Source organism: Nelumbo nucifera, chromosome 1 (assembly GCF_055504915.1).
Source record: "Nelumbo nucifera cultivar China Antique chromosome 1, China Antique-T2T, whole genome shotgun sequence".
Classification (NCBI taxonomy): domain Eukaryota; kingdom Viridiplantae; phylum Streptophyta; class Magnoliopsida; order Proteales; family Nelumbonaceae; genus Nelumbo; species Nelumbo nucifera.
The window spans coordinates 6492794-6507788 of record NC_142649.1 but is presented as its reverse complement, the minus strand read 5'-3'; the positions used below and the strand labels follow the sequence as shown (position 1 = coordinate 6507788).

Here is a 14995-nt window from a genome sequence, read left to right as displayed (position 1 = left end):
AATAATTTTTATTGGACTTGGATTTTAGTTGGATCGAATGGGGTTAAGGGGTTTTTAACCCCATTTGATCCAATTATTAACTGGATGCAAGTTCTAACACCAAAATCCAAGCTAATCAGACTCAAAGTTGAATCAGGTAGTGGACTTTTAGAGTCGATTGATAGCTCTAATGAGTAGGGACCAAGCTAAGTAACCCCTAAACTTAGGAATGGCAATGGGGTAGGGATAATATTCCACGACCACACCCCTAATTTTGAAATAAATTCTCATCCCTAAATCCAACTCCCATGATAAAAAGTTATCCTCCACCTCTGATCCTTGGCGGAGATGGGTTTCAAGTGGGGACCCAAATCCCTTTTTTTTCAATTGACATTATTTTTTGAAAAAAAAATTTACTTAAATTAAATGAAATGTTAAAATATAAATAATAATTTAAAGATATTGGGATACATATATGATATAAATAATATCACACATATATATTACCGGACAAAGTGAATGGTCATAGTTACAGGATCAACCCCTTTGTCGGACAAAGTGAATGGTCATAGTTACAGGATCAACCCCTTTGCCGGACAAAGTGAATGGTCGGGGAATGCACTCTCTCTAATGGAAACCTAAATTGTCGGCAGTTGATTTCAACCGTTGAAATTTGTTTTTGCAAAATATATTTATATAAAGATATACATATATATTATGGTTTCAAAATGTTTGCAATTGGTTTTAATTCATGTGATCCATGTGAGTAGAGAGTGCAACACTGCTCCATGCAGCCGAGGGAAAGGTCCTCTCTTGTCGAGTAGTGTTTGATCATTATGGGTTGAGAGGTTAAGTGTAAGACCATTGAGGGTAATAGCTGATGGGCTAATCTTGCATCTGCTCACAGTCCTTGGGTTTTCATAAGGTGACTGGACTCAATGACCATTTAGTGTAAATGTTGGGCCCATTAAGAGTCTATAGTGATGGGCTCAGGGGTTCACTGTCTCCTACAATGAATTCAGTCATGCCTTGTAACAGAGGCTGGGTTGAACCCTTGTGGCTGATGTGTAGATCAATGTTTGGGTCCCACGCAATACAAGAACATCCAACTAGGCAACAGTTTGGAGGATAAGTGAGCACATAGACTTTATGGGCCTAAAGCCCAATTCGAACTGAGCTTAATAAGATTAATTAAAGAGGGGTTGTCCCTATCCACTCAGAGAGTCCAAATCCAAATAGAGATTTGGATATAGAAACTCCTAATTAGATTAGGAGGGCTAATCTTTATCTGTAGATAAGATAAATGATTATCATTATCTCTTAAAGAGAGTACATATCCAAATATAAGATTTGGATTAGGAAACTCCTAATGGGATTAGAAAATGCTGCATTTAAGGCTATAAATAGAGGAGCAAGGCGAACCTCCAATTCACCCTTCAGTCTACTGATTCAAGAGAGAAGATAGCATAAAGTTGGACTGCCTCTATCTTCTGCTCTTGCTCTCTCCTGCTCCTGTGGGAGCGATCAAGAATGGGTTCTTGATATCATCTTTTGGCAGAAAAGGTGATATGAAGTCGTGCTCACTAACCCCCCATCAAATTCTTGCTGAAGAACCATCCTGCTGATTTTGTTTCGTCCTGCACCGTGTCATTTTCGGTGGAAGCAGTTTTCGGATCTTTCCTTGGGCGTGAACACCTTCATTGGACGTTACTATTATTTCGTATCAGGTATAACCCTCCACTCCCTTTTGGTTTCAGATCTTTTTTGGTTCAGGTTCTAGATTGATCATTGAAAATGCAAATTTCTAAAATAGGGAATGTGATTCCCACATGGGAGAGAGAGAAATTTTTGAAAATTTTCCCTACCTTCCTACAGGGTTCGGTCATCCATATGATGGATCTCTCATCCCTTCAGTGGGAAAGATAGGGTATCATAAGAGTTTTGATCAATCAAAATACACCAATGAATTTTGATAAATAACACTTGATTGACTACCACATTTATGATACCGGTTGATTAGTCAAACAAGTTTTAGAGTTGGTGCGTGAATGGTCCAACCATTAGGGGCCGAGTGGGCAGTGCTCGTCGCGCAGGGCGTACTGTGCAATATGTGTTGTGTCATGTGTGCAGTGTATGCTATGTCACGTGCGTTGAACAACTAATTGTTGAAAATGCTCTCTTTATTGTTGTAGATTCACTGATAGTACATTCTTAGAATCCCGGTATTCTAACTCATCGGTACAGGCCTTCTGTCGAGGTCTTCTAATTTATGGGTACCAGGTCCGAGCACTTTGGCGACTTGTAAGGTCCTTCCCACTTCGGTTAGAGCTTTCCTTCTCCTGGTGTGAGGTTTGGACACCTCAGAAGTCATCCTCTGTGAAGGTGATTGGGTCCTCCCGCCTTTTTCTGCTCGCTTTCGTCGATCTTGAGCAACCGCACTCCTGAGATCACGACGATGACCCCGATTGGAGGAGCCTGGGCTGGAGGTTTGGGTGCTAGGCGCTGGTCTTCATTTGCCTTCTCGTCCTTGTTGTTGATGAACCCACCATGGTACCCGCGCCTGACTAGGCCCTCGATGTGGTGGCACAAATCGTAACAGTTGTCGATGTCGTGGTCGTGGTCTCGGTGGAACTTGTAGTACTCATCCGGGTTTCTCTTGTTGCTTTGTGACTTCATCTTCCTGGGCCATCTGACATAATTGTAGTCACAAATATGCATTAGAATTTCAGATTGCGGTATGTTCAACGGCGTGAAATTTCGGTAGGTCGGCTATGGTGACCTCGGTCTTCTATCTGACCAGCAGTCTTTTCTTTTGATGTCCTTCTCCGCCCTTTCAGCCTTGTAGTCATTTGGATCTCTCCTCTTCCTATCGAGCTACTCCTCCTCATTCCTCTGATGTGCTTGCGCTTCTTTGACGTTGAAGTATTTTTTGGGTGTGGTTCATCAACGCGGCTATAGTCTGAGAAGGATTTTTGGAGATTGAAAAGTTGAATGGCGAGGGGCGCAGGCCGTGCTAAATGGATGTGACGGCCATTGACTGGTTCAATGGCCGAACCTATAAGGTTTCGATGTTGAACCTAGCGAGGTATTATCTAAGGAACTCTCCCTTCCTCTGCCGCACTTGCATGAGACTTGCCGAAGTTTTCCAGTGCTTCTTACTGGTCGTGAATTGTGCCAGGAACTAGCTCTCAAGCTGTTCCCAAGAGGGGATAGAGCATGGGGGAAGGGAGGAGTACCAAGTCAAAGCTACTCCTTTAAGAGTCGCCACGAACGCTTTGCACATCAAGCCCTTGGACAAGCGTTGCAACATCATATGTGCTTTGAAGGTTTCGATGTGGTCACTATGGTCCATGGATCCGTCCTACCTCTCAAACTGCGATGCTCGCCATCCAGCTGGGGTGAGCTCGTCCACAATGTTATGTGTGAAGGGCGGCTCAATCATGGGAGAGGTTGTGCTCCTTTGAGCTTGGCTATGTTCCAACTCGGTTAGGCATTGTCGGAGTTCTCTGATTTCTGTATCCATGTTGTCTGGGGGCGCAACAGGTGTGTCTCTTTTTTTCTTGTGTTGGGCGATCTTTGACCGAACTGGACTCGGTGACGGAGATCGGTTGTTGTGACATCCATCCACTAAGCCTTTTTGTTCGTTGGAATTCGGGCAGATTGGTGTATTTGGCTACGGTTGTCACATTCACGTGACCGGGCCGAGGAGCACGATCTTCTTGAAGTTTGTTTTTCTTGGTCGGACCGCGTCCTATCCTTGTCCGATCGACACTTTTTGGGGTCCTTAGGATGAGGATTGGCCTAAAAATGCGTCGAGCTGGAGGGGGGATGGTCTAAGGCTGTGCTGTAGACCCCATCGACTACATCATCGCCAAGATATGGTCGACATTTTCTTGCATTGCTTGGAACTAGGCGGGGTCGACCGCGACTTGTTGCTGAGATTGCTGAGTTTTGTAGTGCAGAGCACTGCGATGAGAGTGGGATCCCTAAGATGGGGATCGACCTATTGAGCGTTCAGATGTGTTCCTTGGCATTGTTCTTGATCACACAGTAAGAAGAGAACTTTGGAAATGCTTTTTGTGTGTTTCCTACAGATGGCGCCAATCTGATGCTGCTCGATCCGAGGTGGTTCTTGAATCGAGGTCGCAGTCAAATAATCCTGCCAACTGTGCGGAGCTGAGGTGGAAGGATGAAGCCGCACTTCAAGATCTGAAATCAAGAAAACAGTCAGAGGCCCGAGGAATTATCCCCGGGTAGGTACTCCGACGCTCAAGTTAGTCGGGAAAGGTGGTTGGTCGGACTGAGCAGTTAGAGAATGGTGTTGATTCGAGCAAAGTAACAGTATAGAAGTTAAAGGTTATATCCTTTACCTTGAGTGGGAGGTACTTTTTTATAGCCGAAGATTCGTGTCCTGACTGGATGAGACTTCTGGGGTTATCGGGATGAGGCTGCCCGTTGAAGTTCTCAGGATAAGTCATAATCTCGAGTGGAGTTGTCATCATCCATACGCTTATCTCTTGTACTGGTCGCAGTTATCCACATGACATAGTGCTAACGTGGCCGAAGAGATAAAATGGGCCGAAGTGACGTGGCGCTAACATGGTTGAATAAATAAATTGACCACGAAGGCTACACGTAGCGTCTGAGCCAGTTCAACCATAACCCGAATACATTCCTTACACTTTTCCTTACAAATCTCATCCATATCTAATAATTATTTAATTAGAATAAGTATTTTTGTTTTTCGTTTTTTATAAAATCTATCTCTCTTTTCGAGAAATTTTGCATAAAAGCCTCTTTAGTGTTAGGTCATTGGTAAGGGCAAGAGTTTTTCTAAAAATTAAAAGTTTCTCGTGATATGACGTGTAAAGGGAATGTGACGGACAAATGACAGAAGGGTAGTGTAAGTCATAATGCTGAAAGTTCAGGTGTATTCCGGGACAATCAACTCTTAAAAAAATAATGAAGAATGTATTTTAAGTTACATTATTTGATCGACTTAAAGTGGAATTAGAACTCAAAAGTTGGCCCAAATCGTACCTTTCTTCTAAATTATATATTTTATAAAGTATAAACCTATGGATGCTTGTCTGTTGGGCGAAGAGCGCAAACCAAACCAGAACCGTGGAAACCAAAGCCACACCCCATTTCATTGATTGGTATCCGTTTGTTCTCGCTCCAAAATCCATTTTGTTTCGAAATCTTCAATTCCTTTCGAAATTGATCGTATTGGCAGTTGTTGGATCGGTTCTCTTCGTTTCTGGACTCAAAATTCGTCCGACTTTGCGCGTTTTCTGTGCCCTAATTCGCAGTTGTCGAGTTGTGTATTTTGGTCCAACGACAGGTCGGTGTGCACCTTGAAGAATTTTAGGGTTTTGAGGGTTTTGAGTTTCTGGTTTGGTGGGCTGAATGGATTCGGAAGACGATATGCACGACGCGAACGATGTGGAATCCCTCGATGATTTCTACAGTGGTGAGACGGCGATGGCGAGTGACGATGATGATGGGGATTACGATTTTAATGATACGGATGATTCGGATGACACCACATCGCATCGGCAGCAGGTGAATTCCGGTCGATGGGGCCCAAAAGTTGAAAGTTTTAAAGGGCTGAGCATTTGATGAGAAACGATTTTCGGTTTTGTTGGAGTTTGTTCTGGTTTTGGAATTTTTGTTGATCGTAGTGTTTTGATGCTATTTTGGCTCTGCTATATCAGTGTTTGATTTTTTTTTTTGTCCAGATAGCTTTTGTGTTTATACTGGGATTAGTGGATTATGCTGACAGTCTGTTAATTCTCCACCCATATCATGTAATGTATGAATGATTTATTGAATTTTACTCTAATATGTAAAAATCCCAGATTCAATATCCATACAAACATGTGTTTTTTTTTTAACCTAATTGGCGATATCCAATCAATTTATGATTAATCTTTCCTAGGTTATTCCGATCTTGTGTTGCTTTATAGAAATCGTCAGCTCCTGCTTTTTTTTGTCATCTCTGTATCACTATATGATGTTTTTGAACTTGTTTGTTTATTTTCCCTTCTAGTACATATTGGTAGTAAGGGCCCTTTGCATCTTTAATACAATCTCTTCTGATCATTTTTAATGATATAAATGGAAAACTTAAATAATGCATAAAAGCCTACGTCATGTGAGGTACTAAGTGGCTTATTTAGAAAGCCTAACTGTCTAAGCATTGCAAGAACTTCTGTTTGTGTTTAGTGGGTTCTAGCAAATTCCTGTAAACAAGTGGATTCTCCATCATCTTTAAAATGTTTCAATGGAAACTTGTTAATAAAAAACAAAAAAGAAAACAAAAATGCTTCTATGGAAATTTCATGGGCATTTTCTTTAAATGTTTAATTGTGCGTACATATCAGCTATTATGGAGTTCCCTTATGGGGTGTAACACACATGGTTGTTTTTATTGGTTATTATCTGTTAAATGGGGGGATGTTTTAAACACCTTGCCATGGATGTTTTTTATTGCCTTTTATGTTAACATGTTGGGCTTTCTGTATTTCAGCAAAACTATACTATTTTGAATGAGGATGATATACATCAGCGTCAGGAGGAAGATATATCAGTAATATCTACTGTGCTTTCTATACCAAAAGTTTCAGCTAGCATTCTGCTCCGTCACTATAACTGGTAATTGCCTGTTTTTATTTTTCTACCTCCAATCAACTTCGACTCCAAACAATCATTTTGTGATGCAACAGTGTGACAAATATTTATGGATGTGTCAATTTGGAAAAAATAAAAATGTAGGCTCTTTGTTCAGATTTTTTAATTAGTGTCACACGGTTTAGTTCTTGCTAGTGTTGTGTAAAAAAGATTGGAATTAGAAATAGTTGGTCTATGTAGAAAATTTATTAGTATAATAATTGAAAACATGAGATACATCCTAAATTGAACATTTTTCTTTTTGACAGTTCGTCCATGTCTATCATGTGAACTCATCAAAGTGTTGATGATAAAATGTTTTTGTTAGTTAGGTGGCTGATTCATAATCCTTCTCAGTCATTTGAGTTCTTGTCTTGTTAAGGTTGGCATTGATTCTTGCTCATATATCATTTTTGAATGCTTGATAACCATGTGTGCCCAAGGAGAATGGAGAACATTCTATATGCTACTGACCTAGTCTTCCTAAGTTCGTTGATATCCTTTTATCATCATATTCTGAGGAACTATGTTTTTGGATTGTTCAGGAGTGTCAGCAAAGTGCATGATGCATGGTTTGCAGATGAGGAAAAAGTACGAAAGGCAGTTGGCTTGCTGGAGAAACCAGTGGTTCACATTCCTAAAAATGTTAGAGAAGTAAGCATCCTGCATTGTTATAGAGCAAATTATTATTTAATACTTGGACTGAAAGCTTGATTGCACAGTAAAGCCTTGAGGATGTTACTAATTATAGCATGGGTGACAATGGCAGCTGACTTGTGGAATCTGTTTTGAGATGTATCCTCGTGATAGGATGCATGCTGCTGCTTGTGGTCATCCATTTTGTAGCACATGTTGGACAGGTTTGTCGTATTTGTGATTTGGCTGAATTTATTGTAGCACATGTTGGACAGGTTTATTACACTGTAGTTTGGATTAACTTAGAATTTTCTGACAAGATTATTAGTTATAATCTTCTGGGTTCCACTCTAAAGATAAATGACTGTATTCTGTTATTCTGGTTCTTTGGTAGTTTCATAGGGTTCAAACTTCAAAGGAAAGGGGAGAGGTCTTGATCTGGAGTCTCCATTGATTTGCTTCCTTCATTTTCCTTGTCTTGTCTCCTATCTTCTCTTGTACTCTTGGCCTTTTGACCCTTATAACCCATATTACATTTGCATTATTAAACAAAAGGAGGGCTAATGCAAATCTTTTGTGTGCTGATGGAGCATATACTTTTCAAAATCTTTATTTGTTGTTTATTCTCTTAAGGAGAACGTTCATATCTCTTAAGTAGGAGAAAAAACATCAAGGGAGATCTTTTGGTGATACTTGGAGTTCGGTTGAACCCTATTTATCCTTTTTGTCTTTTGTGCTTATGAAGTTCCCAGATCCTGCCTCCAGGCAGAGTTATATCACCTGAAGTTGAAGATATTGGGTTTCAGTAGTTATTATTGCATCTTGTCAGTTGAAATTGTTGTATCAATTAAAGGTCCTCTGTATTTGAGTTCACTTGTCATCATTATGTCTTGGTTGTATCATTGAAGATTCAATGTGTTATGGGGAATAAATTGGTTGGAAATCCCGAGCTTCTTCAAAAGAGATCTATTTTTTATTGCACTTATTGTCCAACTTTCCCCCTTACAATAAATTTGTTTGCTTGGAACAAGTCTCCTTGTTGAGTTTAACTGTATTAAGTAAGATGCTGTTAGGATAAGCTTTTACTTTTGGACTTTTGGCTTTCAAAAGTTCGAAAAGCCAAAAGTTTACTTTGTTTATTTGGTAGCGCCTACTTCTTGAAGCCAAAGTCAATTAAGGGTTGAAATCCCGAAATAGCTTCTACAAGATTCTCAGAAAGGTGTTAGCAATGAGAATGAAGAAAGTGCTAAATAGTGTTATTTCTAATAATCAGTTTGCTTTTGTACCGAGGAGACAAATGCTGGATTCTGTCTAGGAATGGCAATGGGGTGGGGCGCCCCCTCCCCGTCCCTACTCCGAAGTCAAAATACTTTGCCCCGTACCCTCCCCATCCACGGTGGCAGGGCGGGGCGGGGCGGGGCATCCATTCCCCATCGGGGATGGGGAATTCCTGAATTTTCCCCGTTCCAAGGCAACTACTTAAAAATTATCTATTTTATGAACAATTTATACATAGGATATTAGGAATTTAGGGGTATTTTAGGAATTGAATTATAATACTTTAGGGGTAATTCAAAAATAAAATTATGGGATTTGAGGATTTTAAGAATTTAGAAAAACTTAGAGATATTTTAAATATCAATATTAAACCTAGAGATGTTTTACTAATTTACCTTCGGGATTGGGGCGGGATCGGGAATTATATATAAAACCCGTCCTCGCCCTGTCCCCGGTTCAGGAAAAATATTTTCCTCGTCCCCGCTCCGTCCCTGTTTAGGGTTGGGGAAACCCACCCCGTTCGTGGCGGGGTGGGGCCTCGGTTTTACGGGGAAATTGCCATCCCTAATTCTGTCTTGATTGCAAATGAGCTTATTGACTCAAGATTAAGGGAGGGTTCCCTGGGACTGGTTGTAAAGCTGGATATGGAAAAAGCATATGACCATGTAAATTGGAGGTGTTTGGATCAGGTTCTGGAGAGAATGAATTTTGGTCAGAAATGGAGAAATTGGATAAAAGTTTGTGTTTCTTCTCCCAAATTCTCGGTGTTGATTAATGGACGGTCAGTAGGGTTTTTTGATAGTACGAGGGGTCTTAGACAGGGGGATCCACTATCTCCACTGCTCTTTTTATCTGTATATCAGAAATCCTGACTCAATTCTCTTTAAAGGCAGCAAAAATGGCTTGTGGGATGGTTTTGCAATTGCTTCGATGCGGAAAAAGTTAATTTATTGCAGTTTGCTGACGACACTCTCTGTTTCCTTGATGCCTCTTTTGACCAGGTGGATGTTCTACTTGATATTCTTTGTTGGTTTGAAGTTGTTTCAGGCCTAAAAGTTAATCTTCATAAAAGTAAGATAACCCCGTTGAGCCTTGTTCCTAATTTGGATTCTTTTTCTAGATTGATGGCCTGCCAGGTGGATTACTTGCCAGTTAAGTACCTTGGCCTCCCCACTAGGTGCCAAATGTTATTCTTCTGCTTTATGGGATCCAGTAATTGAGAGAGTGGGGAAAAATTGGCATCCTGGAAGGCAAAATATCTGTCTATAGGAGGGAGAATGGTCCTTATCAAGAGTACCCTTGCCAACCTCCCTACTTCATGTCCATGTTTCCTATGCATCCAAAATTACAAAGAAGGTTTGAGAAGATGCAGAGAGATTTTCTCTGGAGAGGGTGGGAAGAAGAGAAGAAGGTGCACCTTGTGAATTGGGATCAAGTTTGTCTTCCTAAGGCAGAGGGTGGATTAGGTCTTAGAAGATTAAAGGTGGTCAATTTTGCTTTATTGAGTAAATGGTGCTGGAGATTTGCAGCAGAAAGATCCTCTTGGTGGAGGACTTTAATTGCAACAAAATTTGGTGTGGATTGGGGTAATTGGAAATCTCAGGATCCATACACGACATGGGCTTGTTCGGTTTGGAAAGGGATTCTAAAATCTTTTCCTGTGATGTATGAGGGAGTGAGACTAAAAGTGGGAAGTGGAAATAGGCTGAAATTCTGGAAAGATCCCTGGTGCATGGACAGACCTTTAGCTGAGGCGTTTCCCCTTTCTGTTTCAATGTGCAGTTCATCAAGAAATTTTAGTGGCAGAGTCTTATGTGATTTCTAACAACTCAGTGATCTGGAACCCTCAGTTCAGAAGAGATTTGTTTGATTGGGAAATAGAAGGTGTGATGCAACTTCTGCAGATTTTACAGGAGCAGACGATAGACATTGCAGGTGAAGATGAATGGAGTTGGTCCTGGAGTAAGGATGGCTGCTTCTTAGACAAATCCCTTACCTTGAAGCTTAGTAGTACAGGTATTACTGAGTTCCCCTACCAGCAAGTATGGAAGTCCTGTGCTCCCTCAAAGTCTGTATTCCTTGTTTGGACTATGGTGCTGAACAAATGTCTCTCAAGACTCAACCTGGACAGAAGGGGCATTCAGCTCCCTTCTCTGATGTGTGGGTTGTGTGCCTTGTTGCCTGAGTCCACCGACCATCTGTGCTTACATTGTCCTATCTCCTCAAAAGTCTGGTACCATTTCATTGGAGCGGCTGGTCTTAATTGGGTTATGCCAAAGTCAGTTAAAGATCTGTTGCTTTGCTGGAACCTCCAAGGTTTGAAGAAAAAAGGTAGTTTAATTTGGAGAACTATTCCTGCGGCAGTGGTGTGGGTAATTTGGTCTGAAAGGAATAGAAGAATCTTCAGCAACAAAGCTAAGAGTACGGAGGAGATAGTACAACAGGCGATCAACAAGCTGATTTCTTGGGTGGCTGTTACACCTGATTTTAAAGAGCTAAATGTTCCTGTATTAGTTAAGTCTACTTCGATTTGGGATCTGTAACTTGTCCTGAAAACTGAGCAGCTACTTGTGGCTTGCTCTTTTGTTGTACTGAGTTTTCTGATTCAATAAAATTATTACTTTACCTTCAAAAAGAAAAACTTTGGGCTTTTTGACCGAAATGTGACTCGACCCTCCCGACTATCTCGTCACTTTCATCTCTCTCAACTCTCTTCCACGGTAAGTCCATTCCTCTTTTGAAAGAAACCCTAACTAGTTTGTCATAGATCCAATGTTCGATTCCACTCCCAAATATGGCATCTTAAAACCCTTTTATTCCTTGTATTTTTGCATTTGTTGTGTGAAACCCCCATGCTCATGTCTTCTATCATGTTCTATGAAATCCCTATTTGAATGTTTATGTTGTGTTCTATTAAACCCCCATCCTTTCGTATTATAGGGTGTTTTATTATATTAAACCCCCATTCGTATGTATAATGTTATGTGTTAAAACACCAATTTGATTGTATCTTAACACCCCCTCCATTTGGCTGTAGTCTACACTTTCTCATACAGAAACAATATCCCTATTATGTTTTAAACCAATGTTTTTAACCCATCGGTGAGCTAGATGGTCGAACCGTTCGAACTGTCGTCTGGCCACATTTTTGGTTCCGGTTTCACTAAAACCCATCTTTTAATGAAAAACTGTTAACCAAGTCAGCAAATCGTTGACCCGGACGACCCCACTAGCAGGTGACGGTTAGGTCTAAAATTTTTGAAAATGCCGGTCATGTCCTAACCCTTTGCCCGACCCCAACCCTATTTTCCTTCTCCTTTTACTTTTTTTCAATTTAGGGTCTTGTTGAGAAGAATCAAAAGAGGAATTTCTGTCTTTTAGAATTAGAGAACAGAGATCCCACCATTGTTGAATGAGAGATTTAGTGTTAGCAACTATAGTGGTTATCTCTGGCGACCTGCAATCAGATCTGGAGTTTTGGAGGGTTTTTTCTGAGAGGAAACAAAAGAGAGTTTTTGTCTTTCAGAAGAAGAGAACAGAGATCCCACCCGTTAAATGAGAGATTTAGCGCCGGCAACTACGGTGATTATCTCCAGTGACCTGCAATCAGATCTGGAGTTTCTGTCTTTCAGAAGAAGAGAACAGAGATCCCACCATCGTTGAATGAGAGATTTAGTGCCAGCAACTACAGTGATTATCTCCGGCGACCTGCAATCGGATCTGGAGTTTTGGATGATTTACATTCAATGTTTTAGCCTCTTTGTTGGACAAGTTTTCATTTCATTTTTGTTGTTTTTTTTAATTTTCTAATACTCAAAACTCTCAAATTCTAATTCTAATATATAGTGCGATACTGCGATTTACATCCAAATAGCAGCCTTTTCATTCTATTCTATATTGTTTTTCTAATTTTTCTGTTATCCCTTAGTGATTTAATCATTTGACGGATGCAAGCCTTCAAGTCGGCAACCCTTTTGGTTTTTGGATGATTGGAGCTTCAAGTTTGAAGTTTGAATTGGGAAAACTTTTATTTTTCAGAAATTTTGTTATCTCTTATTTTCTTATGTCTGAATTCTGTTATGATTTTTTGAGAATGATATTTTTTTTTGAAAATGATATTCCTGATACATTTCGTATCGCTGCCTCTTGATTCGCCCCTACAGTGGGTCTTTTGGGGCCTGACCTGGTTCAGGGGGTAGATGGGCCTTAAACTGACTCCTCTGAACCAGTTTGAAAAAAAAAAAACTAAAAAAGAAATAAATGTGAGCCTTGGTACATGCTGATATGGCCCAACCGGCATATCGGCCTGTATTGAAATTTTGAACCTTGGTCTTGCAGCTTAAGGATGGTTTAGTGGGGGGCAGGGCCTATGAATAGATACAAGAGGATTTTTAAGAGAAGTGGGAGGAAGCCAATGGTGCTGAAGTCTGAGTCGAATTGTTGGGATGCTCAAGTTTCATTTGTAGCCCATCCCAAGTTTGGGACTTTCGTCTTAGAAGGGGAAAGAGGGGGGGGGTGAATCCTGGAATGAAAGGTCAGGAGTTGTCCTCAAGAGATGAGGGGTTGAGGCAAGGGAGTGTGCCAATTAAAGGTCTTGTTAATAGGGATGTGGAGGTGGGCAGGGGTCTTGCGCTGCTTTTCTGGGGAGGAAGGAGTTTGCCAGAAAAGTCTTTGAGGAGTTTCAGAAGAAGAGGTGGGAAGAGAGGTCTAAGGCCATAGTAGGTCAAGGAGGAGAAATTTGGAACAAGGATGACATGGGTCAGGAGGAAGCCTTTGAAGAGGAGGATCAGGGTGACCATTTGGGGGCCCCTGTGTTTCTTTTTCGGTTAAGTCTTGTGACTCTTGTTTTTGGGTTTGAACGGCGTTGAGTGTTTGCTTCGTGGTCACTTACTTTAAACTTTATGTCATCAGTCTTTGGAGTATTTGGTCTTGTTGTTCGCTTGGTGCTCTTCGATTTTGAGTCTGTTTTCTCTTGGGTGATATCTTATCACCTTTCCCCTTGTATTTTCTGTGTTTTTTCAATGAAATCTTTATATTATCTTTCCAAAAAAAAGAATGCTAATGGACTATTTCATCTATTATTTCTTTGGTGCATTGAATGTGAAAGGATGATCATCTTATGTTTAATAGACTGTTTCGTCTATTATTTCTTTGATGGACTGGATGGGAAAGGATGATCTTATGATTAATGGACTGTTTCATCTATTATTTCTTTGATGGACATTTCATTAAGGAAAATGAGAGATTTGTACAAAGGCAGGGGCGAGATAACTCTATTAGCTACCCCAAAAAGCTAAAAAATTACATATAAGCCCAGAACAAATGATTTCTTGCCAACCCTTGTTTGGCCTTTGCATCTGCAAAGGAATTAGCACACCTCTTGACCCATTGTAAACTCACTATCTTATCCCAAGCCAAGCATTTAAAGATTCCTTTTTCATTCAAGTATGAAGTAACTCCACATGCTACTCTCCTCCTTTTTCAGCCAGTCTATTACAAATTTAGAGTCTCCCTAAATAATCAAACTTCTTATGTTGAATCCCTTTGCCTTTTTGACACCTTCCAAGAAAACTATCACTTTAGCTCAGAGAGAATCTCCTTCCCAATTGGGTCAGAAAACATAGCATTAATCTCGCCCTCCTGATTCCTGAAGACCCCTCCAATGCCCGAAGGGTGGGGTTTCCTTCACTGTTTCCATCAAAATTAAGCTTTATGAAACCAGACCCTGGAATAAACCACAATGGATGAGGAAAATTCTTGTTAGGAGCTGAACAAGCCACTTCCTTCCTATTGTAATTAGCTTTCTACTTTGGACTTTAAAAAGTTCAAAAGCCAAAGCTTACCCAAATGATGTCTAATTAAAATATCACTGATTCATGATATTTTTAATTGACTTTTAATATCTGATTTTTTTTATCCTCCTACTTTTCTGTTTCTCTCCCTTTTCTTTTTTTCCCTATTTTTGCTATGCTGGTAAAGTTTCCTGTTATTTGATCTCTCTTTCTCTCTCTCTCTCATTGGTTCTTCTAATTGATCTTTTTTTTTTCATTTGAACTGAAGAATTGAAGAATCTATATTTATCAAAAAAAAAAAAGAATTGAAGAATCTATTAATACTTTCAGGAAATTACAATAATCTTCTTTTTGCACAGGTTATATTAGCACCTCAATTAATGATGGTCCTGGATGTTTGATGTTGCGATGTCCTGATCCATCTTGTGGTGCTGCTGTTGGTCAAGATATGATCAACATTTTGGCACCTAATGAAGATAAGGAGAAATATTCCCGTTACCTACTTAGATCTTATATTGAAGACAATAGAAAGGTATATCTGGGGGTTGAATTACAAAGTACATCATTTAACAAATTCTTATTCTGCAAGTGCTATTACAATTTCTATTCATGGTTGTTTAATTTTTTTCTTTATTTTG

General features: G+C 40.1%; 1 protein-coding gene across 2 annotated transcripts in view; it reads left to right on the top strand.

Annotated features, from left to right (window-relative positions):
* Nucleotides 1–5059: 5059 nt before the first annotated feature.
* The window catches only part of LOC104605183 (putative E3 ubiquitin-protein ligase ARI8), a 31717-nt gene continuing 21781 nt past the window's right edge, over nucleotides 5060–14995 (top strand). For both annotated transcript variants that reach the window (XM_010269818.3, XM_088889042.1), the window contains exons 1-5: nucleotides 5060–5544; nucleotides 6512–6636; nucleotides 7197–7305; nucleotides 7421–7511; nucleotides 14717–14889. In XM_010269818.3, the coding sequence (XP_010268120.1) occupies nucleotides 5389–5544; nucleotides 6512–6636; nucleotides 7197–7305; nucleotides 7421–7511; nucleotides 14717–14889 (654 nt within the window). In that variant the 5' untranslated portion in view covers nucleotides 5060–5388. The remainder of the gene's footprint in view (nucleotides 5545–6511; nucleotides 6637–7196; nucleotides 7306–7420; nucleotides 7512–14716; nucleotides 14890–14995) is intronic.